The sequence below is a fragment of the Toxotes jaculatrix genome, chromosome 10, assembly GCF_017976425.1.
Source record: "Toxotes jaculatrix isolate fToxJac2 chromosome 10, fToxJac2.pri, whole genome shotgun sequence".
Lineage (NCBI taxonomy): Eukaryota > Metazoa > Chordata > Actinopteri > Toxotidae > Toxotes > Toxotes jaculatrix.
In genome coordinates, this window is record NC_054403.1 from 15,049,956 (window position 1) to 15,077,458 (window position 27,503).

General features: G+C 42.3%; 5 protein-coding genes across 7 annotated transcripts in view; all 5 read left to right on the forward strand.

The window, feature by feature from the left end:
- LOC121188170 (protocadherin gamma-A4-like) overlaps positions 1-27,503 on the forward strand; it is a 205,088-nt gene that overhangs the window by 67,391 nt on the left and 110,194 nt on the right. The window contains exon 1 of one of the 3 annotated variants that reach the window (XM_041047774.1): positions 3,324-5,747. The exons of the other annotated variants lie outside the window; for them this stretch is intronic. Coding sequence (XP_040903708.1) covers positions 3,324-5,747 — 2,424 coding nt within the window. Of the gene's footprint in view, positions 1-3,323; positions 5,748-27,503 lie in introns of those variants that run through there. 3 annotated transcript variants of the gene reach the window in all.
- On the forward strand, positions 101-3,165 carry LOC121188880 (protocadherin gamma-A7-like). The gene is made up of 4 exons (XM_041048827.1): positions 101-484; positions 1,242-1,253; positions 1,784-2,539; positions 3,124-3,165. The coding sequence occupies exons 1-4, from the start codon at positions 101-103 to the stop codon at positions 3,163-3,165; spliced, it is 1,194 nt and encodes a 397-aa protein (XP_040904761.1).
- LOC121188174 (protocadherin beta-16-like) lies at positions 9,844-12,270 on the forward strand. Its single transcript, XM_041047786.1, has one exon. It carries the CDS (start codon positions 9,844-9,846, stop codon positions 12,268-12,270), a length of 2,427 nt encoding a protein of 808 aa, XP_040903720.1.
- LOC121188175 (protocadherin gamma-A5-like) lies at positions 13,129-23,312 on the forward strand. Its single transcript, XM_041047787.1, has 2 exons — positions 13,129-14,181; positions 21,891-23,312. The coding sequence occupies exons 1-2, from the start codon at positions 13,168-13,170 to the stop codon at positions 23,310-23,312; spliced, it is 2,436 nt and encodes an 811-aa protein (XP_040903721.1). The 5' UTR covers positions 13,129-13,167.
- Positions 24,182-26,682, forward strand: LOC121188881 (protocadherin gamma-A7-like). Its single transcript, XM_041048828.1, has 4 exons — positions 24,182-24,186; positions 24,274-24,561; positions 25,849-26,617; positions 26,671-26,682. Exons 1-4 carry the CDS (start codon positions 24,182-24,184, stop codon positions 26,680-26,682), a joined length of 1,074 nt encoding a protein of 357 aa, XP_040904762.1.

Below are 27,503 nucleotides of genomic sequence, written 5' to 3' on the forward strand. Positions count from 1 at the left end.
GACAAAAGCATTTTTCTTTAGAGCTTCGTTGAATGTATTTTTCGCAATAAGCATCGTGTTTGGGTCGTCATAGAGGATATTATCGTGTTTTTCTTTCGCTATGGCAAGTGGAATACTCCCCTACACCCAGTGCGTAAAATGGCGCTTTGGCTGCGGAAAGACCTGGCAGCTCCTGTTCTTCCTTTTTTATTTCAACCATATGGTCAGCGGACATATCCGGTATTCAATCCCAGAGGAGATGAAGAAAGGCTCCCTCATCGGTAATGTAGCTCAGGATCTCGGTTTGGATCTGAAAAGGCTCCGGTCTGGTCGGGCCCGTATCGTGACCGGAGAAAACAATCAGTACACCGAGCTGAGGACAGACAAAGGGATTCTAGTGGTGAACGAGAGAATAGACCGAGAGCAGCTTTGCGGAGATGTGACACCTTGCAGCTTCACCTTTGAGATTATTTTAGAAAGCCCCATGGAGCTGCATCAAATTACAGTTGAAATAACAGACATAAATGATCATTCGCCAACGTTTAAAAGAAACAGCATCCAGTTTGAAATCAGTGAATCGGCTAATACTGGCTCTAGATTTTCTTTGACGAGTGCAGAGGACCCAGATGTGGGTGTTAATGGACTCAGAGAATATTTTTTGACCGATAACGACAATTTTGTTTTGAAACAAAGCTCTAATGCAGATGGAAAGAAATATGCGGAGATGGTGCTTCAGAAGCCTTTAGACAGAGAGACAAATCCTCATCTGTCACTGAAGCTGATCGCCGTAGACGGTGGAACTCCGCAGAGATCTGGCACAGTAAATATAGATGTCACTGTTCTTGATAACAATGATAACGCTCCTGTTTTTAATCAGTCTGTGTACAAAGCTACAGTGATGGAAAATTCTCCCAGAGATACTTATGTTACCACCGTTAACGCTAGTGACGCAGACTTCGGGTCAAACAGTATTGTAACGTATTATTTTTCAGATTTGAACAGTGGTTTAAGTGATTTGTTTATGATTGATGAGAAAAGTGGCGTCATTTCCATCACAGGATCTGTCGATTATGAAAAAGATAAAAAATACGAACTTAGAATTGATGCCAAAGATCAAGGAGGTTTGACAGATACGAGTAAAGTTATAATTGAAGTAACTGACATGAATGACAACGCCCCTGCTATTAGCGTGATGTCATTCACCAGTCCTGTGTCAGAGGACTCCCCTCCTGGTACAACTATTGGCATTATAAATGTAAAAGATCTGGATTCAGGTGATAACGGACAGGTCACCTGTAGAATAGAAGAAAATGCTCCTTTCAAGATTAAATCTAATTTAAGAAATTACTACACTTTGGTAACAGACACTGTGTTAGATCGTGAAAGCGTTTCAGACTACAACATCACTGTTGTTGCGACAGATGCAGGAATGCCTCCTCTGTCAACAAAAAGAACCTTTCATTTAAAGGTCTCTGATGTGAACGACAATGCTCCTGTGTTTCCACAAAGTGTTTACACTGCGTTTATTTCAGAGAATAACTCTCCAGGTGTTTCTGTTCTCACTGTTAGAGCTAAAGATCCTGATGAAAACCAAAACGCCCGAATATCTTATATTCTGGAAGATACTAATATCGGTGGATCTCCAGTTTCTGAATACGTTTCTGTGAATGCAGAAAGCGGAGTGATACATGCAGTGCGATCATTTGATTATGAGCAAATTAAACAGCTTGTTTTCGTCGTCAAAGCACAGGATGGAGGCTCTCCTCCACTCAGTAGCAATGTGACAGTGAAAATACTGATCCAGGACCAGAACGACAACCCTCCTCAGGTCCTGTACCCAGTCCAGACTGGTGGCTCTTTGGTGGCTGAGATGGTGCCTCGTTCAGCAGATGTGGGCTATCTGGTGACTAAAGTGGTGGCTGTTGATGTGGACTCTGGACAGAATGCCTGGCTGTCCTATAAACTGCAGAAAGCCACAGACAGGGCGCTGTTTGAAGTGGGCTTACAGAATGGAGAAATCAGAACTATCCGCCAAGTCAGCGATAAAGATGCAGTCAAACAGAGACTGACTGTTATAGTGGAGGACAACGGGCAGCCCTCTCGTTCAGCTACAGTCATTGTCAACGTGGCGGTGGCGGACAGCTTCCCTGAAGTGCTGTCGGAGTTCACTGACTTTCCACACGACAAGGAGTACAATGACAACCTGACTTTTTACTTAGTGCTGGCTCTAGCTGTAGTTTCCTTCCTCTTCATCACCTGTTTAGTTGTTATTATATCAGTCAAAATCTACAGATGGAGACAGTCTCGCATCCTGTATCACTCCAATCTGCCTGTGATTCCATATTATCCACCACGTTACTCGGACACTTTGGGGACAGGGACTCTCCAACACGTGTACAATTACGAGGTGTGCAGGACGACTGACTCCAGAAAGAGTGACTGTAAGTTCGGCAGAGCTGGTAGTCAGAACGTGCTGATAATGGACCCCAGTTCTACAGGGACGATGCAGCGGATTCAGAATGAGAAGAGCATCCTGGATGAACCAGACTCTCCTCTAGAGGTGAGGTTCAATACGTAGTGTTTGCTTATGCAAACATTGTTTCTGTGAAATGAGATGCATTTTCAGTTAGTAGCTGGCTTCAGTTTAACCGAGAACAAGTGAACTCTGTTCTCTTCAGCACCTCATGATGGACAGCTCCTCTTTAGCTAAAACGCTTTCTGTCTTTAAATCTTCCCATTTTCATGATAAATTCTGATCAGAAATGCTACCGTTTCTAAATAACACCACTGCTCCTAGTACTTCTGCTACTACTAACACCACCACCACCAACAACAACAGCAACAATAATAATAATAATACTTTTATTGTTATTAAATTATGCTCCATTGGGAAGGCTCTCAGTATGTTCCAGTGTAACATTTAGTCAGTTTTTTAAGTTACTTCTTCTTCTTCTTCTTTTTTTTTTTTTTTTAACCGTTGACGTCAGTAGTCGTGATGATGCAGACATCAGTATTTATCTTTATTCCCTGCTGTGGATGCTTGTTTTATTTTATACTTCCAAACTGTTTGGTGTTCACATTTTGAACTCTAAGTGACGCTGTTGAACAAGAATATAATGTGTTCCCATAATCTCTGTGTTGCAGTTCAGGGACAGGGAGGTTCTTTGTAAGCTCACACTGAAATAGGCTAAGAGGCACCATCAGGAAACGTATATCTCTTCGGAAAAGAAAGGTTTTTTCGAGTCGAGTGGCTTTGCTTTTTTTTATAACGTGAGGACTGGATGTTGTTGAATTCAGATTGCAGGACAAAGGCTCTTTTTTCTCTGAAAATGTTCCTTTATGACATGGCGCAACAACCACACTGCAAATGGCGTTTGTATTTCGGATCTCAACGGGTAATGGTTATCTTTTTGCTTTACTTCTTAAATGTCGTAGCGGGTCAGATCCGTTACTCAATACCAGAGGAGATGAAGAAGGGCTCTCTTATCGGTAATGTAGCTCAGGATCTTGGTCTGGATCTGAAAAGGCTCCGGTCTGGCCGGGCCCGTATCGTCACCGGAGAAAACGTTCATTACACCGAGCTGAAGACAGACAAAGGGATTCTAGTGGTGAATGAGAGAATAGACCGAGAGCAGCTTTGTGGAGACGTAACGCCGTGCAGCTTCAGCTTTGAGATTATTTTAGAAAACCCTATGGAGCTACACCACATCACCGTTGAAGTATTAGACGTGAATGATCATCCTCCCGTATTCAAGAAGTCAGATATTATGTTGGATATAAGCGAGTCCGCTAACCTCGGGGCGCGATTTGTGCTAGATAATGCGGAGGATCTTGATGTCGGCGTCAATGGCCTGCAAAATTATGTTTTAACGCCAAACAACAATTTCGCTTTAAAGGAGCATGTAAACCCAGACGGTAGTAAATATGCAGAGATGGTGCTCCAGAAACAGTTAGATAGAGAGGAAGCTCCCAGTCTCTCTTTAAAGCTTATAGCAGTAGATGGTGGAAATCCACAGAGATCTGGCACCGTAAACATACACATAATAGTTTTAGATGCCAATGACAATGCGCCCGTTTTCAACCAGTCTGTTTATAAGGCCACGGTGATAGAAAACGCACCAAAGGGCACAAATATCGTTACTGTGAATGCTACAGACGCAGATAGTGGATCGAACGGTTACATTACGTATTCAATTTCAAACGTGAAGAGCAATATAGCTGATTTGTTGTCCATAGATCCGGTCTCTGGCGTGTTATCTGTTTCGGGCCCAATGGATTTTGAGAAAGATAAAAAATATGAGCTCAGAATTGATGCAAAGGATCAGGGAGGTCTAACTGATTCAAGTAAAGTGATAATTGAAGTAACTGACGTGAATGACAACGCCCCTACTATTAGCGTGATGTCATTCACCAGTCCTGTGTCAGAGGGCTCCCCTCCTGGTACAACTATTGGCATTATAAATGTAAAAGATCTGGATTCAGGTGATAACGGACAGGTCACCTGTAGAATAGAAGAAAATGCTCCTTTCAAGATTAAATCTAATTTGAGAAATTACTACACTTTGGTAACAGACACTGTATTAGATCGTGAAAGTGCTTCAGACTACAACATCACTGTTGTTGCGACAGATGCAGGAATGCCTCCTCTGTCAACAAAAAGAACCTTTCATTTAAAGGTCTCTGATGTGAACGACAATGCTCCTGTGTTTCCACAAAGTGTTTACACTGCGTTTATTTCAGAGAATAACTCTCCAGGTGTTTCTGTTCTCACTGTTAGAGCTAAAGATCCTGATGAAAACCAAAACGCCCGAATATCTTATATTCTGGAGGATTCTGATCTTGATGGATCTCCAGTGTCTCACTCTGTGTCAATTAACGCAGAAAGCGGAGTGATACATGCAGTGCGCTCTTTTGATTATGAGCAAATTAAACAGCTTGTTTTCGTCGTCAAAGCGCAGGATGGAGGCTCTCCTCCACTCAGTAGCAACGTGACAGTGAAAATACTGATCCAGGACCAGAACGACAACCCTCCTCAGGTTCTGTACCCAGTCCAGACTGGTGGCTCTGTGGTGGCTGAGATGGTGCCTCGTTCAGCAGATGTGGGCTATCTGGTGACTAAAGTGGTGGCTGTTGATGTGGACTCTGGACAGAATGCCTGGCTGTCCTATAAACTGCAGAAAGCCACAGACAGGGCGCTGTTTGAAGTGGGCTTACAGAATGGAGAAATCAGAACTATCCGCCAAGTCAGTGATAAAGATGCAGTCAAACAGAGACTGACTGTTATAGTGGAGGACAACGGGCAGCCCTCTCGTTCAGCTACAGTCATTGTCAACGTGGCGGTGGCGGACAGCTTCCCTGAAGTGCTGTCGGAGTTCACTGACTTTCCACACGACAAGGAGTACAATGACAACCTGACTTTTTACTTAGTGCTGGCTCTGGCTGTAGTTTCCTTCCTCTTCATCACCTGTTTAGTTGTTATTATATCAGTCAAAATCTACAGATGGAGACAGTCTCGCATCCTGTATCACTCCAATCTGCCTGTGATTCCATATTATCCACCACGTTACTCAGACACTTTGGGGACAGGGACTCTCCAACACGTGTATAATTACGAGGTGTGCAGGACGACTGACTCCAGAAAGAGTGACTGTAAGTTCGGCAGAGCTGGTAGTCAGAACGTGCTGATAATGGACCCCAGTTCTACAGGAACGATGCAGCGGATGCAGAGTGAGAAGAGCATCCTGGATGAACCAGATTCTCCTCTAGAGGTTGGTCCAATTTTACTACCTGACTCAGTCTCTGGTGTTTTGCGCCCGACATCCCATTCTTGTTGACTGTTTAGTGTATATGTAAATACTGAACTGTGAAACAGATGTTTTCAATTTAAAATGTAAAAGTATTAGCAGATAGCTGGAGTGAAGTCTTTCAACTGAGAAAGGCTGCAGTAGCAAAATCAGTAATGTGTCTCTTTACAACAGCAATGAAGTGGTTCATTTTGTGTACTTTTGTTTTCCGTATTCAAAGACTGGGAACTTTGTAGATTTACGTCAGTCCGGTTTATTCTTGCACATCTTTGCTCTGGCTCCTTCATTTCATTCGTTATATCTCGTTTTCAGTACCATAGACAGCGGCATTCATTTGCTGTATGCATTATAGTCACCTATTGCTATTTGGACGTAGTGTACTATTTCTAACAGCATAAAATTTGCTTTAATGTCACTGCAGTTTTTGTACTCTTTCTGATGTCTTCTGAAAATGTCGCAAGTGTAGTCATAATCATCAAAAGCATTTTAGCGCTAAGTTCAAATAATCACATGAAAGAAATACCTGGCCTTTAAGTTCTCGTGTTAGGAGTTCAGGGTTTGGACTCTAAGTGACGCTATAGGTCAGCAAAACGATGTTAATGTTCACAGACAGCATTCCCCTCCCTCTGCAGAGCACGACAGCGCAGCTACATTCCTTTCAGGGAGGACAGGACGTGAAGAGGGCGATTTTTTTACACGTTTGTGTTTGGAATATACGAGGAGCGCCTTGTTATCTAAAAGCGGTGCAAATTTTAAGGTGGACCTCAAGCTCATGTTTATTTCCTTTGAGTGAGGACACTTCATTCGTCAAGACCTATTGTTTCCGATATGGCGATCCGAGGCCATTTCTGCCCTACAAATGTAAGATGGCGATTGTTTTGTATATTACAATGGAAAGTGGGATTTCTCATTTTGATTGCTTCTGTGGGTGATAGAGTGTCCGGACAGATTCGTTATTCGATCCCAGAGGAGATGAAAAGGGGCTCTGTTATTGGCAATGTAGCACAAGACCTCGGTCTGGATCTGGGAAGGCTCCGTTCTGGCCGTGCCCGCATCGTCAGTGGAGAAAACATCCAGTACACCGAGCTGAAGACAGACAAAGGGATTCTAGTCGTGAATGAGAGAATAGACCGCGAGCAGCTTTGTGGAGATGTGACACCGTGCAGCCTGAGCTTCGAAATGATTTTAGAAAATCCAATAGAACTTCATCGTGTCACTGTCGAGATTTTAGATATAAATGACAACGCTCCTTTCTTTCCAAATAAAGACATCCATTTTGAAATGAGCGAATCTGCCACAGTTGGGGCTAAATTTCCCGTTGAAAGCGCAGTTGATCCTGACGTCGGGCTAAACGCATTACAAAATTATATCCTGTCTCCGAATAATTATTTCATTCTGAAACAACATGCAAATCCAGACGGCAGTAAATACGCCGAACTGGTGCTCCAGAAGCCATTAGACAGAGAGGAACACCCCAGTCTCCCTCTGAAAGTAATCGCTGTAGACGGCGGAAACCCACAGAGATCTGGTACGGTGAATATCAATGTGTCTGTTTTAGACGCAAACGACAATGCCCCTGTATTCAACCAGTCAGTTTACAGGGCTGTCGTCGTAGAAAATGCTCCAAAGGGGACTTACATTACAACTGTTAACGCTACTGATGCAGACAGTGGCTCTTATGGGGAAATAATTTTCAGTTTTTCGAAAATAAAAGGCAGTACGGTTGATATGTTTAGTATCGATGAAAATACAGGTGTCATATCTGTTGCCGGACTTATTGACTATGAAAAAGAGAAAAAATATGAGCTCAGGTTAGAAGCAAAGGATCGAGGTGGTTTGACTGGGACGAGTAAAGTTATAATTGATGTTATAGACGTCAACGATAATGTTCCGGTTATTAATATCATGTCATTTTCGAATACTGTCTCAGAGGACGCCCCTCTGGGCACAACAATAGCCGTTATCAACGTCAAGGACGCTGACTCAGAGAAAAATGGACAAATAAAATGTGCTATTGACAAAGCGCTTCCGTTTAAAATCCAGTCGTCACTAACGAACTACTACAATTTAGTGGCGGATGAGCATTTTGATAGAGAAACTACTTCTGAATACGATATTACAATAATAGCCACCGACTCCGGGTCCCCTCCTCTTTCTAGCTCCGTGACGTTACAGCTTAGAATCTCTGACGTGAACGATAACGGCCCCTTGTTCGACAAGAACTCGTATTCTGCTTACGTCACAGAGAATAATTCCCCTGGTATGTCCATTGCCACTGTCAGCGCGAGGGACTCTGACTGGAATCAAAACGCGAGAATCTCCTATTTCCTGGAGGACACACAAATCAGCGGTAATCCGGTTTCTAACTATGTGTCCATAAAATCTGAAACTGGGGTTTTACATGCGGTGCGTTCGTTTGATTACGAGCAAATTAAAGAGCTCCAGCTAACTGTTAAAGCGCAGGATGGAGGCTCTCCTCCACTCAGTAGCAATGTGACAGTGAAAATATTGATCCAGGACCAGAACGACAACCCTCCTCAGGTTCTGTACCCAGTCCAGACTGGTGGATCTGTGGTGGCTGAGATGGTGCCTCGTTCAGCAGATGTGGGCTATCTGGTGACTAAAGTGGTGGCTGTTGATGTGGACTCTGGACAGAATGCCTGGCTGTCCTATAAACTGCAGAAAGCCACAGACAGGGCGCTGTTTGAAGTGGGCTTACAGAATGGAGAAATCAGAACTATCCGCCAAGTCAGTGATAAAGATGCAGTCAAACAGAGACTGACTGTTATCGTGGAGGACAACGGGCAGCCCTCTCGTTCAGCTACAGTCATTGTCAACGTGGCGGTGGCGGACAGCTTCCCTGAAGTGCTGTCGGAGTTCACTGACTTTCCACATGACAAGGAGTACAATGACAACCTGACTTTTTACTTAGTGCTGGCTCTGGCTGTAGTTTCCTTCCTCTTCATCACCTGTTTAGTTGTTATTATATCAGTCAAAATCTACAGATGGAGACAGTCTCGCATCCTGTATCACTCCAATCTGCCTGTGATTCCATATTATCCACCACGTTACTCAGACACTTTGGGGACAGGGACTCTCCAACACGTGTACAATTACGAGGTGTGCAGGACGACTGACTCCAGAAAGAGTGACATGAAATATATGCAACCCATGAGTGAAAGTTTAGTGAGCGTGGATGGAGCTGGGACTGATACACCGCAGGTGGACAAGCAGGTGTCAGGCCACTGTTCTCAAATGTCAACTTTGGTGAGTGATATATTTTAATCGTTATCCTTTTTCTCTTTGTTTTCCTCTTGAAGTATTTAGTGCAAAGTTAACAGCTTTCAGTAGAGCTTTAGTGTCGCTGTCCATGGTGCTGGAGCGGACCATGCATTCACTAGTAACCTTCTTTACCACCTTGTATCGCAAGCCATGCTGTTAATATACTTATTGAACTGTCACACATCATATCGACATAATTACATAAAATCAATCACATGAACCAGAGTTTGGATACCATTAAGTTTAAGAATATCCTCCATAGTTACCGTTTGACAGCTTTATGCGAGAGAATGGTGTCAATAATTTTTCTTTTTTTTTTTTTTTTTTTTTTTTTTTTGGTTTGTTTTTTGTTTGTTTAAGAGTCAACAAATCGAAGTTGTAAGAAAAGCAACTGTAGCACTTCATAGGGTAAAAATCAAATTATTATATCTGAAAACAAAAGGATATAGTCATAAAAGACTGAAAAGTAGCTCTTTGATTTGGATTGAATCATTGACACTGTTCCTAATAATGTGCACACCAGATACATTACCGTGGATGGGCTCTGAGCGCCGCTGTTGATACATCACTGAGTAGGTGTCCAAACAGGCAGTGCAGCGGTCCACCCCTTTAACTCCATTCAGTGTTTTGCTGCTTGGAAAGAAGACGCTCAGGTCCGTCAAGGTTTAAACGGTGGGATTTATCTGCTGAAAACATCATTATCTTTTCAATTTGTGGATTTAACGTCATCAGTTTTGTATTGAAGGGGATCACTGCGTCTGTACCTCTCGGATTTATCATGGCTTGGGAGTGGAAAATCGCCCGCAAAGGCCGATGGCAGACACTGGTTGTCATTCTTTGTCTTTCCACCCTGAGCTCAGTGACTGGACAGGCTCGGTATTCCATACCGGAGGAGCAGGCGGAAGGGTCTTTCGTTGGAAACATTGCTAGAGATTTAGGCTTGGATGTGGCGAGGCTCGTATCAGGTAAAGCTCGCATCATTACAAAAGGAAGCCGACAGTATGTCGATTTAAACCGAGACAAAGGCACCCTTGTTATTAAAGAGCGAATCGACCGAGAAGAGCTTTGTGGAAAGACGACGCCATGTAGCTTTAGTTTCGAGGTCATTTTAGAAAATCCAATCCAGCTTTATCGAGTAACGGTGGAGGTAATAGACATGAACGATAACAGCCCGTTGTTTCCTAAGGATGCGATCAATTTGAAAATAGTTGAAAATGCTGCATCAGGGACTCGCTTCTCTCTGGAGAGTGCGGACGATCCCGATGTCGGAATTAACGACATTCAAAAATACACCCTTAAACCTTCAGATAATTTCAAATTGGAAGTACAGAACCAACCGGATGGAGGCAGATTTATCGAAATGGTTTTGCAAAACCCGTTAGACCGAGAGAAAGAGGAGACTCACACACTCGTGCTGATTGCCTCAGATGGCGGTGAGCCACACAGATCAGGGACAGTGCGTATTCATATCACTGTGCTAGATGCTAACGACAATGCTCCAGTGTGCAGCCAGCCTGTTTATAAGGCAGATGTCAAGGAGAATTCTCCAGAAGGAACAGCAGTAACCACTGTTAGTGCAAATGATGCAGATAAAGGACACTACGGTGAAGTAACTTATTCCATAGCTCATGTTGCAAGAGAAGCGAAGCAGCTTTTTGAAGTAAATGTTAAAACTGGAGAGATTAAAGTTACAGGTAAACTAGATTTTGAAAAATCGAAGACTTATCAATTAAACGTGCAGGCTAGTGACCACGGGGGGTATACAGACACGTGCAAAGTTATTATTCAAATCATTGATGAGAACGACAACGTCCCAACAATACAGCTTATGTCATTTTCTAACTCGATATCCGAGGATTCGCCCCCAGGTACAACTATAGCTGTTGTTAATGTCGATGACGAAGACTCTGATGGGAACGGAGTTGTCAAATGCTCCATTAACTCTGACGTACCTTTTAAAATTGAGTCTTCATTAACTGGATATTACACCATAGTCACCGAAAACGTCTTGGACAGAGAAAGTGTTCCTGAGTATAACATCACTATGACTGTGTCTGACCAAGGTTCTCCGCCTCTGTCTAGCAGTAAAAACATCAACGTAAAAGTGTCTGACGTGAATGACAACCCACCCAGATTTGATAAATCAGAATATAGTAAATTTATACCAGAGAATAACTCTCCAGGATTTTCTGTGTTTACTCTCAGTGCCAGTGATGCAGACTGGGGCCAAAACGCTCGTGTTTCTTACTTTCTGGAGGAGAAAGAGATTAATGGGGTGCCGTTGTCTTCTTTAGTGTCAGTAAATTCGGAAACTGGTGCCATTCATGCGGTGAGGTCGTTTGACTATGAGCAAATCAAGTTGTTTGAATTTAACGCAACTGCTCGTGATGCTGGATCCCCTCCCCTGAGCTCGATGGCCACAGTCAGAATAATGGTCCAGGACCAGAACGATAACCCTCCCCAGGTTCTGTACCCAGTCCAGACTGGTGGCTCTGTGGTGGCTGAGATGGTGCCTCGTTCAGCAGATGTGGGCTATCTGGTGACTAAAGTGGTGGCTGTTGATGTGGACTCTGGACAGAATGCCTGGCTGTCCTATAAACTGCAGAAAGCCACAGACAGGGCGCTGTTTGAAGTGGGCTTACAGAATGGAGAAATCAGAACTATCCGCCAAGTCAGTGATAAAGATGCAGTCAAACAGAGACTGACTGTTATAGTGGAGGACAACGGGCAGCCCTCTCGTTCAGCTACAGTCATTGTCAACGTGGCGGTGGCGGACAGCTTCCCTGAAGTGCTGTCGGAGTTCACTGACTTTCCACACGACAAGGAGTACAATGACAACCTGACTTTTTACTTAGTGCTGGCTCTGGCTGTAGTTTCCTTCCTCTTCATCACCTGTTTAGTTGTTATTATATCAGTCAAAATCTACAGATGGAGACAGTCTCGCATCCTGTATCACTCCAATCTGCCTGTGATTCCATATTATCCACCACGTTACTCGGACACTTTGGGGACAGGGACTCTCCAACACGTGTACAATTACGAGGTGTGCAGGACGACTGACTCCAGAAAGAGTGACTGTAAGTTCGGCAGAGCTGGTAGTCAGAACGTGCTGATAATGGATCCCAGTTCTACAGGGACGATGCAGCGGATGCAAAGTGAGAAGAGCATCCTGGATGAGCCAGACTCTCCTCTAGAGGTCAGTTAAATCATGTCGCTTCGTCTCTGTGCTGTTTTTCTGTGTTCAGCTGCATTGACAGTGAAGAGCTGGGCGTTATAACTTCATGTTCAGCACCACGGAAAGCATCTCACTTTGCATTGTATTTGCACTCTAGAGGTCAGTTAAATCATTGATCCATCCTTTCCTCACAAACTTAAGGTGCATCATTTACCGTGTGTCATTAGTTTCCAGATATTACTCCTTTTTATGGATTGTCTCACTACTTCCTAAGGCGAGGATTAGTCAGAAAAGAAGACCTGTTGCCAGTTTGTGATGTTGTCTGTACTGCATGGGGTTTTTGTCTCTGTTGTCACAGGACATGTAGGAAGTTTCAGCTTTGTTCTAAGTTATGTCTGGAGAGAGAGAGACAGAGAGCAAGCACATTAGTATCACAAAAACATGTCTCATGGCTGGACTGCATTTTGCTCTCCCAGTTTGTCTCTGACGGTCATTTAAACATTTTATTATAAGATAAATAATTTATGTCCAAATCTCAGTTTTTATACAGCACATACATGCACACATTAAATTAAACATTACAGATACTTTAACTGGCTCCTACACGCTCAACTGCTATTATTATTATTATTTTTTTTTTTTTTTTGGGTGACAGCACTTGTTATTTTCACATCAGACTCTAAGGGCCGCTGTTGGTCTTCAAAGCACATTTGAAGCCTTTGAAAGGCAGCTACACCTCCAGTCCTCTTCTTAGTGTACAGCGGAGAGCGGGACAGTCGGTCCTTATTTTCACCAGTGGTTTTTAGACTGATGTTTTCGTTGTCACTCTTTGGATTACAAACACACCCACAGAAGGACAGTGCGGAGTAACAGGCAGACTGTTTGCGCCACATTTCAATCTGGACTTGGACGGATTGCTTCGGAAATATGGCTCTTATAAACCGTGAACCCACGATTAAATGGCAAGTACGGGCCCTCATCCTTGTTTTTCTCGTTGAGACGACAGTCTGTCAGATCCGCTACTCTGTCCCCGAGGAGATGAGAAAGGGCTCCTTTGTAGGAAATGTGGCTGAGGATTTAGGCATCGACGCTAGAAGACTGAAATCAGGCGGTGCCCGAATTGTTAGCGGCGATAGCAGCGAGTACATTAGGCTGGATGTAGACAAAGGGATTCTGGTCGTGGGAGAAAGAATAGATAGAGAGCAGCTCTGCGGGCAGACATCGCCCTGCAGCTTGAATTTCGAAATGATCATGACGAATCCAATGCAGCTACACAGCGTTGTAGTGGAAGTGTTGGATGTTAACGATAATGCGCCTGTGTTTCATGAGAAAGAAATGCATATAGAAATACTGGAATCTGCTCTTCCAGGAACTGAAATATTACAAGTGAGTGCCACTGACCCTGATGTTGGCATCAACGCTTTACATGGCTACACGTTACACCCAACGACACATTTTAGTATTAAAGTCCTGTCCAGCCCAAATGGTCATAAATATGCACAGCTGTATCTTTCTAACGCTTTAGATCGGGAGAAAGAGGAAAAGCTGCTTCTCACTCTAACTGCTGTGGACGGCGGTGAACCACAGAGATCAGGGACACTAAAAATACACGTAACTGTCCGAGACACAAATGACAACGCTCCGATTTTTACACAATCAATTTTCAAGGCGTCTGTTAAAGAAAATGTTCCAAAAGGTACTTTAGTGGTGAGCTTGAGCGCTACAGATGCAGATGAAGGCGTAAATGGTCGTGTTACCTACCACTTGAATCGGATGTCCAGTAATGTTGCTGAACTTTTTCTTCTGGATGAAAACAGCGGCGATTTGACTGTAAATGGGTTGCTTGATTATGAAGAGAATAAAATATATGAGATCGGTGTGCAGGCGAAAGATCAAGGTGGACAGAGCACATCGACAAATGTAATAATTGAAGTGACAGATGTACACTCTAAAATCTGACAAGTTGACTTTACTAAAAAAAATATAGGAAACCGATTGCCTTGAAAAAGGTAAGTAACTATAACTAATAGTTTTAAGTTTGGTTACTTTACATATTCTTGTTCTGTGTACTTAAGATTTGTTGTATGTACTTAATTTTGTGAAGTAATTTTAACTTAGTTTGGTTAGGTTGTTTCAACTTAGAAACAGCAAGTAACATTAACTTGTTATTTACTTAGCTATATCAAGTTAGTCCAACCTACATGAACAGTACTGTTTACTTAGTAGAATCTAGGAAACCGATTGCCTTATATGAATAAAGTAAGCACAACAAAGGATGATAAGTTCACAAGGCTCTGTTTATTTTAAACAAAAATCTATTATAACAAGCCTCTTCACAAAAGGCCAATGCCAGTGAAACAAATAAAATTCTATAATTCAAATAAATCATACTTTTAGCCTTACCACAAGGAAGCTCTAGTCGACTTTCAGGCTAAATAAAGCATCAGTATGCTTTGAACTGTAACAGGAAGGCACTGTAGCGTAACATTTGACTCCAATTTGTAAAAAAGTTGTAAACCCTCTTGTATTGAAACTTACTTAGCCTTACTTGGGGCAATATGTCACAAATCCACAAAATGTCAAAATAACAATACATTGCAACAATATATTACTATTACATCTCTGCTCCACTAATAGTGAGTATTTAAACTTGGGCTTTTATTTTCTAAACTTAGTGACTAACTAACAAGTTAGTGTTGGTTGATTAAAACAAAAAATACCCCATATATTTAACACAATACAATTAGGTAATAATAAAAAATGTAGGTAACCACAAACCTAACTGTACAAACTGAAATAATAGTAATAATAGAAGTACCCCAAATCATCTGTCTGTAATCAAGTGTCTATGCTTCAGCATCTTTAACTGTTAGTTGTAGATGCGTGCAGCTTTGAGCCTCTACAACAAAAGTGCATTTTTCAAGCTCTGAAGTTTTGGCCTGAGGTTACCTACACCCAGACTGAGCATCACCCTTTGAATGAAGTCAAAGGTGTTTTTTAGACTTTTTGGATAATCAAGATGAAGGGCATAGATTAGTCCAAATATAAGGCAAACAGCTTGATCGTGGCTTTCAATGTCATCCATGACAACTGTACCTTCCAGAATAATGCCAATGCTGGATGGTTCAAGGTGTAGAGCACTTGGGCGTGGCTGCTCACTGACTTCAGGAATGACAGTCAATATTCCCACAGGAACATGGCTGAAATCTGCCATGGAATCTGAATCCTGTGGATATTAAGAAAAGTAAAAAAAAAATACAAATCAGGTGAAAACCTTGGCTTCCTAGTGCACGTATAAGACCAAAGAACACACCATATTTTGGAATACTTACAAAACAAACTTGGTAGAATTCTCTTCCATCATCCCCGAGGAAAACCGACAGACAGCGCAGGACAGCAGTCCTCTTGGCAATCACATCATTTGTCTAACAGTAGGAGAAAAACAGTAAAACTAAATAAAAGCATTGTCTGAAGAAACTGTATCACATTTTTCCAAAGTAAGTGATAATTGTTCATTGAGAGCGCTTGTGAGAGCACTTATTTATTGTCTTGCTAAGATATAATGTTGATATCCTTTTTGCCTTTGTACAATTAATATGAGGCAAAAGTGGCTGGTTTTGCCTAAAATGATTACTGTAAATGAGTAAGAGGAATTGTGTGATTGTGTGCATGTTCAACTGAACAGAATTTCCTGTCCCTTAGACAAAAAGAGAAGGAATGCTTACCCTGTTTTCAACCTGGACAAGGATCTCTGAGAGTGTATTGCCAATGATTCCCTTCTTAGCCTTGAAGATCTCCAGGAAACGTGGGGTGTGGCGGTCCAAGGACTCAAAGAAGTCTTGCTCTAGATCCCTACTTGCCACTCTGGTGAACTCTGCAAAAACCTTTATGGACAAAACAAGAGAAACACAATATCTTATTAAAAAAAAGTGAAAAGAAAACCACAAAATTGGTTGACAAATTGTATGGGGTGGCCCATTTGTATTTTCTACATTTTCCTCTTTGCTTACCTGTTGTTTCCTAAAAAGAGCTGGCCAGCGTTCCAACATCTGCTTTACAGATGGCTGCTCTTCCACAATTTCTTTACGTCTCAATGAGAAGGTCTGGCTCATCAGGCGATTCACATAGAGTAGATTTGGCGACCTTTTCTTCATTTCATTTTCCAGGTTCTGTCGAGAGCTTTCAAGTGTCAGTCCATCCTCACCCAGTGGAAAATTAGGCAGAAAGTTTGTCTCACTTCTCCTGGGTCTCTTTAGATTTTTTGCTGGTGGCTCTCCACCTGGGTTCTGTCGGGTTTTTTTGTTACCGTTGACAGACACATCTACCATTCCACATTGGCGGAGTTTGGCACGGAGATTACCCATTTTGAATTTTAAGCTGTTCTTCCATCCATTGCAAGCCCTGGTGGATCCTGGTTCTTTAAGGCAAGGGTGCTTACTGATCAGTGCCTCAGCAACAATACAGAAGTGTTCATCTTGGGGATAAGCTGAGTATTTATACATCTCCTCTGCTAGCTTCTGCAAAATGTCATGCTTCATGTCTCGTGACACTGACATGCGTGTTCCATCTCTCATGTAAATGAGGTTTCCCTGTCTCAGTCTATATTCAATATCCACAGAGAAATATGGCACCTCAAATGTGGATGGCCATGGGTCACGTGAGGTTTCCGTGTTGTGTGGCAGAATTTCGGTGTCAGATGAACTTGCTGTAGACCAGTCACAGGCTGAAGATAAAGGGCTGACTGAAGACAATGTCACGGTTACATTTTCAAGTGAGACGATCTTCAGTGTTGGTCTTGTGGGTAATTCGGTTAAATCTGAGACGTTGCAAAAAGCATTGTTGAACTCCGGGTCTTCATAGTGAAGCATGAAGTCATATTGCAGATTGAGCCGTTTTTTCAGCTCACTTATGAGTTCTTCCAAACTATTGGGCCTTTCTTGGAAACTGACCTTGCGAATGTCGTTTTCACCAACCACTACTCTCACTGGCCAGGATTGGTCCATGATTCTGAAAGGGGGAAAAAAACTTCAGCACAAAATGTAACGTTTCAGGGTAACAAACAGCTGGCCTTTCACTCTGTAGGCAGAGAGGGGAACAATGTCATTGAGGTCCTTTAACTGGGTTACAAGCAGGCTTGAGCTACTTTTGCAGACTTCGTAAGATCTGAGGTGTTCATGATACCATGCAAACATCTGTCTGCAAATGAACATAACATTGGTATCCACAATCAAAATCTGATGAATCTGCCTGAACTCTGGAAGACCTGCACATGAACCAACAGACACCAACATGTCACTTGCATACTTAATCCCATCTATGAAGACAGATCTTGCTGCAAGGACTGTCTTTTGAGGTGAATATCTTGCCAACAAATATTGCTGCACACCGTCTGGAAGGGAAGAAACAAGGATGCTCTTTGCTTTATCCAGTTCTAATGCCGGTTTAAAAAATGAAGCAGACTCTAAGTGGTAGGCCATCATCTTCTGATGTCTATCAGCTAAAGTCAGAGGAACATTTCTGAAGTTGTAGGCTTCACGAATGACACGCTTGAAAAATTTGTGCTTCCCCTCAAACCTCATTGTCCACACATCCGCAAGTGGTCCATATACTTGAATCAGATGGGGATAATGCTCCAGGTAATGGTGTTTTGGACGGAGCCTGTAATGAGGGAATGCCCTTTGAAGCAAAGACCTATGCTCTGACACCTTGAAATCCAGATAGTGGAGCACCTCCTCGGTAAATCTTGAAGACATGGCCAATTCAACCACATCTTTCAAGCACAGCAGAACTTCCCATGTTTCATCTCCCTCTGGGATATGATGACCAATCAACAGGGGAATCAGTCTGATCAAGCTCCAATTTTCATGACCATTTCCTCCAATGGTCCCTCTTGCTTGAAATGTTTTTGGTATTGCCTGAGGCTGGTTAGTCTTGTCTGAATGTGCATAGGGAAAATCCTTTATAGCACAATTGAGCATCTCAAGTGTAAGGAACTTCCTTTTTATCAAGTCCTGAATGCAAATGCACAGCTCAGAAGGAACGATACCTTCAAGCAAATCATGGAGGATATCAGGGGGAAAACCGCCCACAACATGAAAGTGCTCCAAATGTTCGCTGAGCGGACAGGTGTCTTTCACACCATATTGCTTTGCCATGTTGGCATCTTGCTTAACTTCCAACACCTGTTGATCATGTTCTTGTTTTGTTCTCAAGCAAAAATGTCCAGAACTAACTTCTTTCTCTTGTATTTCCTGCCTTGTAGCCATGCAAAAGCGGCAAATTTTATCAGAGACAAAGCTTTCGTGGAATCCCCCCAATGAATGAGCTGCCAAATTATCTGCTGCAACATACATAACAGTTCCTCTCACACTTGATCCCAGTTTCTCCACATATACGCCATGCTTTTCAAGAAGAACTAGATCATGAAGGAGTGGCCGAAGAACTTCAGAATACCCACATGCTTTGACAGTATTTGTCTTACAAAGAAGAGCCAGCTGTATTGAGTAGAGGGAAGAGCGAAATCTTGGTGCAAGATTTGCAAGTACCCAATACACTGCACATATTTTGTGCTTCTTTTTGGAGGTTCCGAGTGGATTTGCAACTTCAAAGTCATCTATGTAGAGACCCAAAGCAATGGTAAAATTTTCTTCCACCAGTAAAGCATTTTCTTTGAAACATGAACCATCCCTGAATGTGTTATATCCTTGCATATAACTGCTATTAACTTGGAGAGCCTTGTCCAAGATTTCCTCTTTGTTTAACAAAACCTGGAGCATTTGAAGAACAGGTATGTAAACAACTGACTGCTTCTCTTCACTCATAACAAATTCAACAGGTTCCACGACTTTAAATTCTTTTATTGTGTATGATGCTCTTTTGCAAGACGTGGATAGGGAACCTCCAACCTGAGTGTGTTTCAGAATAACATTGCTCTCTGAGATTGCATTTACAATTTCTCTTGCAATGGACACATCTGCATCAGGATAGTAGTTCAGGAGTATTCGTTGAACAGCAGAAAAAAGCAAAGGCTTTGAAAGGTCCATTATCTGCTGTATCTGCTGTATTAAATCTTGTACAGCGCTTTCAGATATACTGAGTACAGTTCGCATTCTGAGGAAGAGGGCTGCCAAATTGTGCTCAAGCTGATGCTCCAATTCCTCAGTATTACCTGCTACCAACTCCTCTTCATGCAAATCAGTTTCATCTTGAATGACACTTTCCACTTCAGTTCCAGAAACTTCAATCAAAGGTTGTGTGTGTTTTAAAATCCCTGGCTTGAACTGCAACTGGCTATGCATCTGTCTGCCATCATGGTTTTTGCTTTTGTGGGCATTAAATGTTGTATAGACGCTCGTTTCAAAATCACAATTCTTGTAGGGACACTGGACTTTCTGGCACATTCGGATATGTGTACGCAAATGTGAAAAAAACTCCTTTTCTGCACATGGCTCTGCGAAATCACAAAGTTGACACTGGAATACATGTTTTCTGGCATCAATAAGATGATCATTGATCAGTGAGTGTGCTCTTGATAAATGTACCTTCAGTGCGTTAAAGGACTTAAATGTGCAGGGGCACTGCTTATGAAGACATGGTAAAGGTAATGCTCTTGTGTAGCCACCATGTTTAAGTCTATAATGTTTAAGAAGCTGCCCTCGCTTTTCACAGGTGAAGTTGCAAAACTTACACGTCCACTGCATCAGTGTTGATTGTCTGTCTTCAATCTGCAAAAAAAAAAAAAAAAACAGTCACAAACATGGCTTTAAATGCATAGATATGACAAGAGGAGGAGGTTGTGCTTACACTAGATCCTACTTTAAACCAAGTGCACTCACACCTGACCTAGTCTGTTTTGGTTTTTCAACTTCAAATATCATCAATACTATGGTATCAAGAATTTACAATTACTATGCTTTATAATATGTACAGAACATTCACAAAATTGGTTAAGCATCTGACAAAACAAAAAAAAGTTAATTGTATTAAAAACTTAACCTAAACTTACATAAAAAGTTTTATTTCTATATGCAGAAATCATTTCTAAAGCTTCACGTCTCTCTTGAAAATGAGTTTAATGTCTCAACAAGATAATCTGTATTTTATTTTATTTTTTTCAAGGCTTTTTTGTTAATGTTGTTTACATTTCAATTTATTCTATGTCATTTTTAATTAGGACTCGTATCGATCTCGTCATAGGTACTGTCACTTAACTGTTTAATCTCAATCATTCATTCACGCTTCTGGAAACGTTATGACAACTCCGCCCTCTATCCCCCCCACAGCAGTCTGACTGTACAGCCGCAGAATGGCAGCTCCAAACACGTACCATGATTAGCTTTGGTGAAGCAAGAGACCCCATATAGACCCAATAGCAACAGAGTGAAAGCGTTTGGTTATTAGCCATGTGCTACAAATAACCTATTCTCGGGGCATAGTCATACTACAGGCTACTAATAAAATCACATGTAATCGTATTACAGCATACAGGTATTATAGCTTACGCGGCGACGAAGTTTACACCAACTTCGGACCTGCATTTTATCAGTCTTCCCGCAGCTTGGTTACTCCCGATCCATAACACTGTCTTAGTGTCTCCTTGTAAACTGTCCTACAGCACGACTCCACTCAAAGTGAATGCTGCCTCTACCTGACCGAATGAAATGAAGACTAGCATCGTGAAAGCACCATAAACGCCATTAGCATCGAGAGCATCGAGAGTACCATAAGCACCGTGAAAACGGCAGAGAAAAACTACGCGACAGTTTCACACATACCCAGTGTAAATAACATGATGCACACAGATATGCCAAACTCTCATTGCATGTCTATAATTAGCCCATCATCCCGCTTCCAAAGGGTGCTAGCTTGAAAAACAGGTCTGAGTTAGCATTCGGTTAACTTCTCGCTTTTCTTATACTCAAGACTTTCCTGACACAAAACAAAGTTACAGAAACAAATCGAAGAAACAAGGTGAAACACTATTTTCTGCTTACAGTATACATGCTTACAGGCTACAAGTAAAATAGCTAATGTGTCTCTGTGTGTCCTACCGTGCAGGAGAAACCTTGCGAAACGACGGTGGAGGAGGGAAAGTGAACGTTATATTAAACTGTTACGAAAGTTCCCCACAAGGAGGCACCTAACCCCATGATACTACTCTTTGTCAATTATGACGCTAATAAATTATTTGCAGTCATTTACAGACATAAACACTAAACGCTGTCAAAAACAACTTATCGAAGTCTTAGTTTAGGCCTATGTTAACGTTAACATTAGTCTGCAAATAGTCTTATCACCTTCTACATGCAAAACTGGCTTGTTACAATAATGTGTAAAAATTAAAATCATAGATGACACACGACGATATTGAAGTGTAATGACTCACCTTGAGAGGAGGTCTGCTTCTTCCAACGATCAGTTTCAAAAACTTTCTGGAATCTTCCCGCTATGCTTTACTGCGCATGTGCACTGCTGAACTAAAGCCTTCACAAAAAGTTTCAAGTCCAGTTTACACAAGAGAACTTAGTTTTATGCCTCTCTCAGGCTAAGCGAGCATGTTACTCACATTCCTTGAGTTAAATCGACAGGATAGTGAGACTTAAGTAAGGTAAACAAATGTAAATTAAGTAAGCATAGATATTACCTTTTAGAGTGTAAATGACAACGCGCCTGTAATAACACTCACCTCGTTTTCCAGTACCATCGCGGAAGATTCTCCTAGTGGAACTACTGTAGCCATTATAAATGTCAAAGATCTAGATTCCGGTAAAAATGGAAAAGTGGACTGTTCCGTTAATGGTAACATCCCGTTCACAATCCACTCATCTCTGAAGAATTATTATACTCTGGTAACGAACGGTGTCCTAGACAGGGAGCGTAATCCTGATTACAACATCACTTTCACGGCTGTGGATGAAGGCAGCCCACAACTCTCAACTAACAAGACAATAACCCTTAGAGTATCCGACGTAAATGACAATGCTCCGGTGTTTGAGCAGAGTTATTATGAAGCTAATATCGTGGAGAATAACTCCCCAGGATTATCTGTGTTTTCCGTGAAGGCGCAAGACTTTGACTCGGGCCAGAACGCTCGAGTGTCTTACCTGCTCATTGATACTCAGGTAAATGGTAACCCTATATCCACTTACATATCTGTTAACGCAGAAAGTGGAGTTATACAGGCAGTTCGATCCTTTGATTATGAGCAAATTAAAACTATTAACATTTTTATAAAAGGACAGGATGGGGGTTCCCCGCCTTTAAGCAGCAATACGACCGTTAAATTAAATATTCAGGACCAGAACGACAACCCTCCTCAGGTTTTGTACCCAGTCCAGACTGGTGGCTCTATGGTGGCTGAGATGGTGCCTCGTTCAGCAGATGTGGGCTATCTGGTGACTAAAGTGGTGGCTGTTGATGTGGACTCTGGACAGAATGCCTGGCTGTCCTATAAACTGCAGAAAGCCACAGACAGGGCGCTGTTTGAAGTGGGCTTACAGAATGGAGAAATCAGAACTATCCGCCAAGTCAGTGATAAAGATGCAGTCAAACAGAGACTGACTGTCATAGTGGAGGACAACGGGCAGCCCTCTCGTTCAGCTACAGTCATTGTCAACGTGGCGGTGGCGGACAGCTTCCCTGAAGTGCTGTCGGAGTTCACTGACTTTCCACACGACAAGGAGTACAATGACAACCTGACTTTTTACTTAGTGCTGGCTCTGGCTGTAGTTTCCTTCCTCTTCATCACCTGTTTAGTTGTTATTATATCAGTCAAAATCTACAGATGGAGACAGTCTCGCATCCTGTATCACTCCAATCTGCCTGTGATTCCATATTATCCACCACGTTACTCAGACACTTTGGGGACAGGGACTCTCCAACACGTGTACAATTACGAGGTGTGCAGGACGACTGACTCCAGAAAGAGTGACTGTAAGTTCGGCAGAGCTGGTAGTCAGAACGTGCTGATAATGGATCCCAGTTCTACAGGGACGATGCAGCGGATTCAGAATGAGAAGAGCATCCTGGATGAACCAGACTCTCCTCTAGAGGTGAGGCTTTTGATATATTGACCCCCAACCCCCCCATCCCATAATTATGTTGGTGCTTTTTCAGAGGTCATACTAAACAGCGGTTTTCCTTCTGGCTCACATACAACACGTGGCATTTTCAGAACCACATCTGATGGACAGCTCAACTTGCCGGACGTTGAGTCTCATTTTGACCTGCTTCTTAATTCACTGTGGAATAGGGGACATATAATGTTGCATTCAAGTGTCGGTATCTAATGCCATTTTTCACCAGAACTAATATAGATACATTGTCACATATCCAAGGCTTTATGTTATTTGGTCCAATGTATTTTAACGCATCTCTAGGGAGACCTAAGCCTCGGTTCATAATAATGGCAGGTATGTGATCATTTTAGTCCAAAAAGATATGACTCAAACTTATATATATATATATATATATATATATATATATATATATATATATATATATATATATATATATATATATATATTTTTTTTTTTTTTTTTTTTTTTTTTTTTTAAAGTGTTGGTTTTCTGTTTTACCTTAATGGGTTAAAACGTTTTGGTTTTGATTAACAATATTTGGTCTTCTGTACCTAAGGCTGAAGTATTTTTATTTATTTATTTTGTGCCTGTGTTCATGATATTCATGTTTTGGACAGTAAGGGACGCTGTTGGTCAGTGAAACAAGTGTTCAGAGTGGATTCAGAGGAGGCAGAGCCCTCGTTTTTCCGTTTAGATGAGAGAGAAAACAAACTGCGGGCTTCACAAGCAGCACAGCGGCCACAAATTCACTCGGAGCAAGGAGCAGGGGACTTTAAAATCTAAGGATTACTTGATGCAACTGCCTTTGGTTTTTGTGGATTTTATACAGCTTCCTGTCGGTATTGCCTTTTCTTATTTGTGCGATGGCGTTTGAAAATCCTCCTCAGTCGTGCGTAAAATGGCGCTTGTATTGCAGGTCAGTATGGCCCTTTCTGCTGTTCCTGTGGTGTCTCAGCCAGATCGTGTCAGGCCAGATCAGGTACACAATTCCAGAGGAGCTGAAAAAGGGATCAGTTATTGGCAACGTAGCTCAGGATCTCGGTTTGGATGTGCAAAGGCTCCGTTCTGGCCGTGCCCGTATCGTGACCAGACAAAGCACCCAGTACACCGAGCTGAAAACAGACAAAGGCATTTTAGTCGTGAACGAGAGAATAGACCGAGAGCAGCTTTGTGGAGACGTAACACCGTGCAGTTTCAGCTTTGAAATCATTTTAGAAAATCCAATGGAGCTACACCGAATAACAGTGGAAATAACGGACATAAATGACAATTCTCCGACATTTAGAAAAGATGAAATTAAATTTGAAATCAGCGAAACCGCCACACTGGGATCACGCTTTTTATTAGCCAGCGCGGAAGATGCGGATGTGGGCAGTAACGGCTTACAGAAATATATACTAAGTACAAATGACATATTTGGTTTGAAGCAACACTCAAATCCAGATGGTCGAAAATATGCCGAGATGATTTTACAAAAACCATTAGATAGAGAAACCGAGCCAAGAATATCACTTAAACTCATCGCTGTTGACGGTGGAACTCCGCATAGATCTGGTACAGTGAATATAGATATAACAGTTCTCGATGTTAATGATAATCCTCCCGTATTTAACCAGTCTCTCTACAGGGCCACTGTCTCTGAAAATGCATTAAAAGGCACCTATATCACGAAAGTGAATGCAAGTGATGCAGACAGCGGATCAAACGGTCTCGTCACATACAGATTTTCAAATATGAAAGAGCAGCTGACCGACACATTTCATTTAGACGAAATTACGGGAACCATAACACTTGTAGGGCAGGTAGATTATGAAAAAGACAAGAAATATGAGATTATGATTGAAGCGATGGACCAAGGAGGTCTGACAGATTCGAGTAAGGTGCTAATTGAGATTGTGGACGTCAATGATAATGCACCTGTCATAAATGTGATGTCATTCTCCAGCCCCGTGCCGGAGGATGCTGCTTCGGGCACCACGGTGGCAATAATCAATGTGATTGACGCAGACTCAGAACAAAATGGCCAGATTATTTGTACAACAGACAGCGCCCTGCCATTTAAAATAAAATCTACATTAACGAATTACTATGCTTTAGTAACAGATTCATCTTTTGACAGAGAACGTGTACCAGAGTATAACATAACTATAAGAGCAGCCGATTCGGGATCGCCATCCTTGTCAACCACAACAATATTACGTTTGAGAATATCTGATGTGAATGACAATGCCCCGTTATTTGATAAGGTTAGTTATGTTGCTCACGTTGCAGAAAACAATCCCCCTGGTATGTCCATATTTGCCGTCAAAGCACGGGACATTGATTGGAATCAAAACGCTAGAGTTTCGTACTTTCTTGAAGAAACACAGATCAGTGGTAGTCCAACCTCGTCTTACGTCTCCATAAACAGCGAAACTGGAGCTATTCACGCAGTGCGCTCATTTGATTATGAGCAAATTAAACAGCTGGTTTTCGTTGTTAAAGCGCAGGATGGAGGCTCTCCTCCACTCAGTAGCAATGTGAGTGTGAAAATCCTGATTCAGGACCAGAACGACAACCCTCCTCAGGTTCTGTACCCAGTCCAGACTGGTGGCTCTGTGGTGGCTGAGATGGTGCCTCGTTCAGCAGATGTGGGCTATCTGGTGACTAAAGTGGTGGCTGTTGATGTGGACTCTGGACAGAATGCCTGGCTGTCCTATAAACTGCAGAAAGCCACAGACAGGGCGCTGTTTGAAGTGGGCTTACAGAATGGAGAAATCAGAACTATCCGCCAAGTCAATGATAAAGATGCAGTCAAACAGAGACTGACTGTTATAGTGGAGGACAACGGGCAGCCCTCTCGTTCAGCTACAGTCATTGTCAACGTGGCGGTGGCGGACAGCTTCCCTGAAGTGCTGTCGGAGTTCACTGACTTTCCACACGACAAGGAGTACAATGACAACCTGACTTTTTACTTAGTGCTGGCTCTGGCTGTAGTTTCCTTCCTTTTCATCACGTGTTTAGTTGTTATTATATCAGTCAAAATCTACAGATGGAGACAGTCTCGCATCCTGTATCACTCCAATCTGCCTGTGATTCCATATTATCCACCACGTTACTCGGACACTTTGGGGACAGGGACTCTCCAACACGTGTACAATTACGAGGTGTGCAGGACGACTGACTCCAGAAAGAGTGACTGTAAGTTCGGCAGAGCTGGTAGTCAGAACGTGCTGATAATGGACCCCAGTTCTACAGGAACGATGCAGCGTATGCAGAGTGAGAAGAGCATCCTGGATGAACCAGATTCTCCTCTAGAGGTCAGTTATATAATATGCCTTCGTCAAGTTAAGTTGTGTTTTTCTGTGTTTAGCTGCAATTCTAGTGAACTGTTGCGCGCTTCACCTTCATGTTCAGCACCATGGACAGCGTCTCCTTCAGCAGCGCTTTTTTAAAAACCCTGCTTTTCGGTTCATAATAAACACTTCTCAGACAGTGACATGCTGTTACATGTCCATCGCACATTTACTTTTAGCTACTTAGTCACGTTCTGTGTTGAAGCGGACACATAAGTTGTTTGTATTGTGCAACAGAGTAATTATTCTAAATACTGATAATCAAAAAGTTCCCTTTTTACTGACTGTCCTTGATGTTTGCTTACTTCAATCTGCTCATTTTCTTGTTTCACATTCAGCACTGCAGTGATGGCTTTGCTCTAAATCTCTATCTTTCTGACTGTGGTTTGGTCATATTTGGAGAGTGTGATTGGTTGTTACATCTTGGATTGAGATGCTCCATCGATTAACGTTTAGTTCCAGCAGTTTTGTTTTATTCCTTTCGGTTCACACAGCGTGTTGCAGTAAAAATGTTTTTTATTCGACCTATTTCGGGGAGAAAAAAGTTATTTCCTCCGTTCGGACTCTAAGGGACGCTGTTGATCAGTAAAACAGAGTCTAGTGTTGTTACGGCTGTGATAGAGGAGAGAAAGACACACTGTGCTCATACAGGGAGGCGTTCGACGGCAACAGTCGCACTGAAAGAGCCTATTTTCTTTGATGATCTAACAGTTCTGATAGACTGAAACGCAGCACTATTGAACTGGAATATATCTTGCACCTACATGTGCGACTGGAGATTTTAATTCGCTGTTACAGCTTGGATTTTACTCTTAACAACATGGGGATACGCCAGCACCGATACGGAAAA

Excerpts from the sequence above, each read along its gene's own strand:
- LOC121188881 (XM_041048828.1), top strand. Across the intron at positions 24,562-25,848 it reads ATGGAGCTACACCGAATAAC|AATCCTGATTCAGGACCAGA; the intron begins AGTGGAAATAAC and ends TGTGAGTGTGAA.
- LOC121188880 (XM_041048827.1), top strand. The coding sequence starts at position 101 with ATGGCAAGTGGAATACTCCCCTACACCCAGTGCGTAAAATGGCGCTTT. Across the intron at positions 2,540-3,123 it reads AACCAGACTCTCCTCTAGAG|TTCAGGGACAGGGAGGTTCT; the intron begins GTGAGGTTCAAT and ends TCTGTGTTGCAG.
- LOC121188175 (XM_041047787.1), top strand. The coding sequence starts at position 13,168 with ATGGCTCTTATAAACCGTGAACCCACGATTAAATGGCAAGTACGGGCC. Across the intron at positions 14,182-21,890 it reads TAATAATTGAAGTGACAGAT|AGTGTAAATGACAACGCGCC; the intron begins GTACACTCTAAA and ends ATTACCTTTTAG.
- LOC121188174 (XM_041047786.1), top strand. The coding sequence starts at position 9,844 with ATGGCTTGGGAGTGGAAAATCGCCCGCAAAGGCCGATGGCAGACACTG.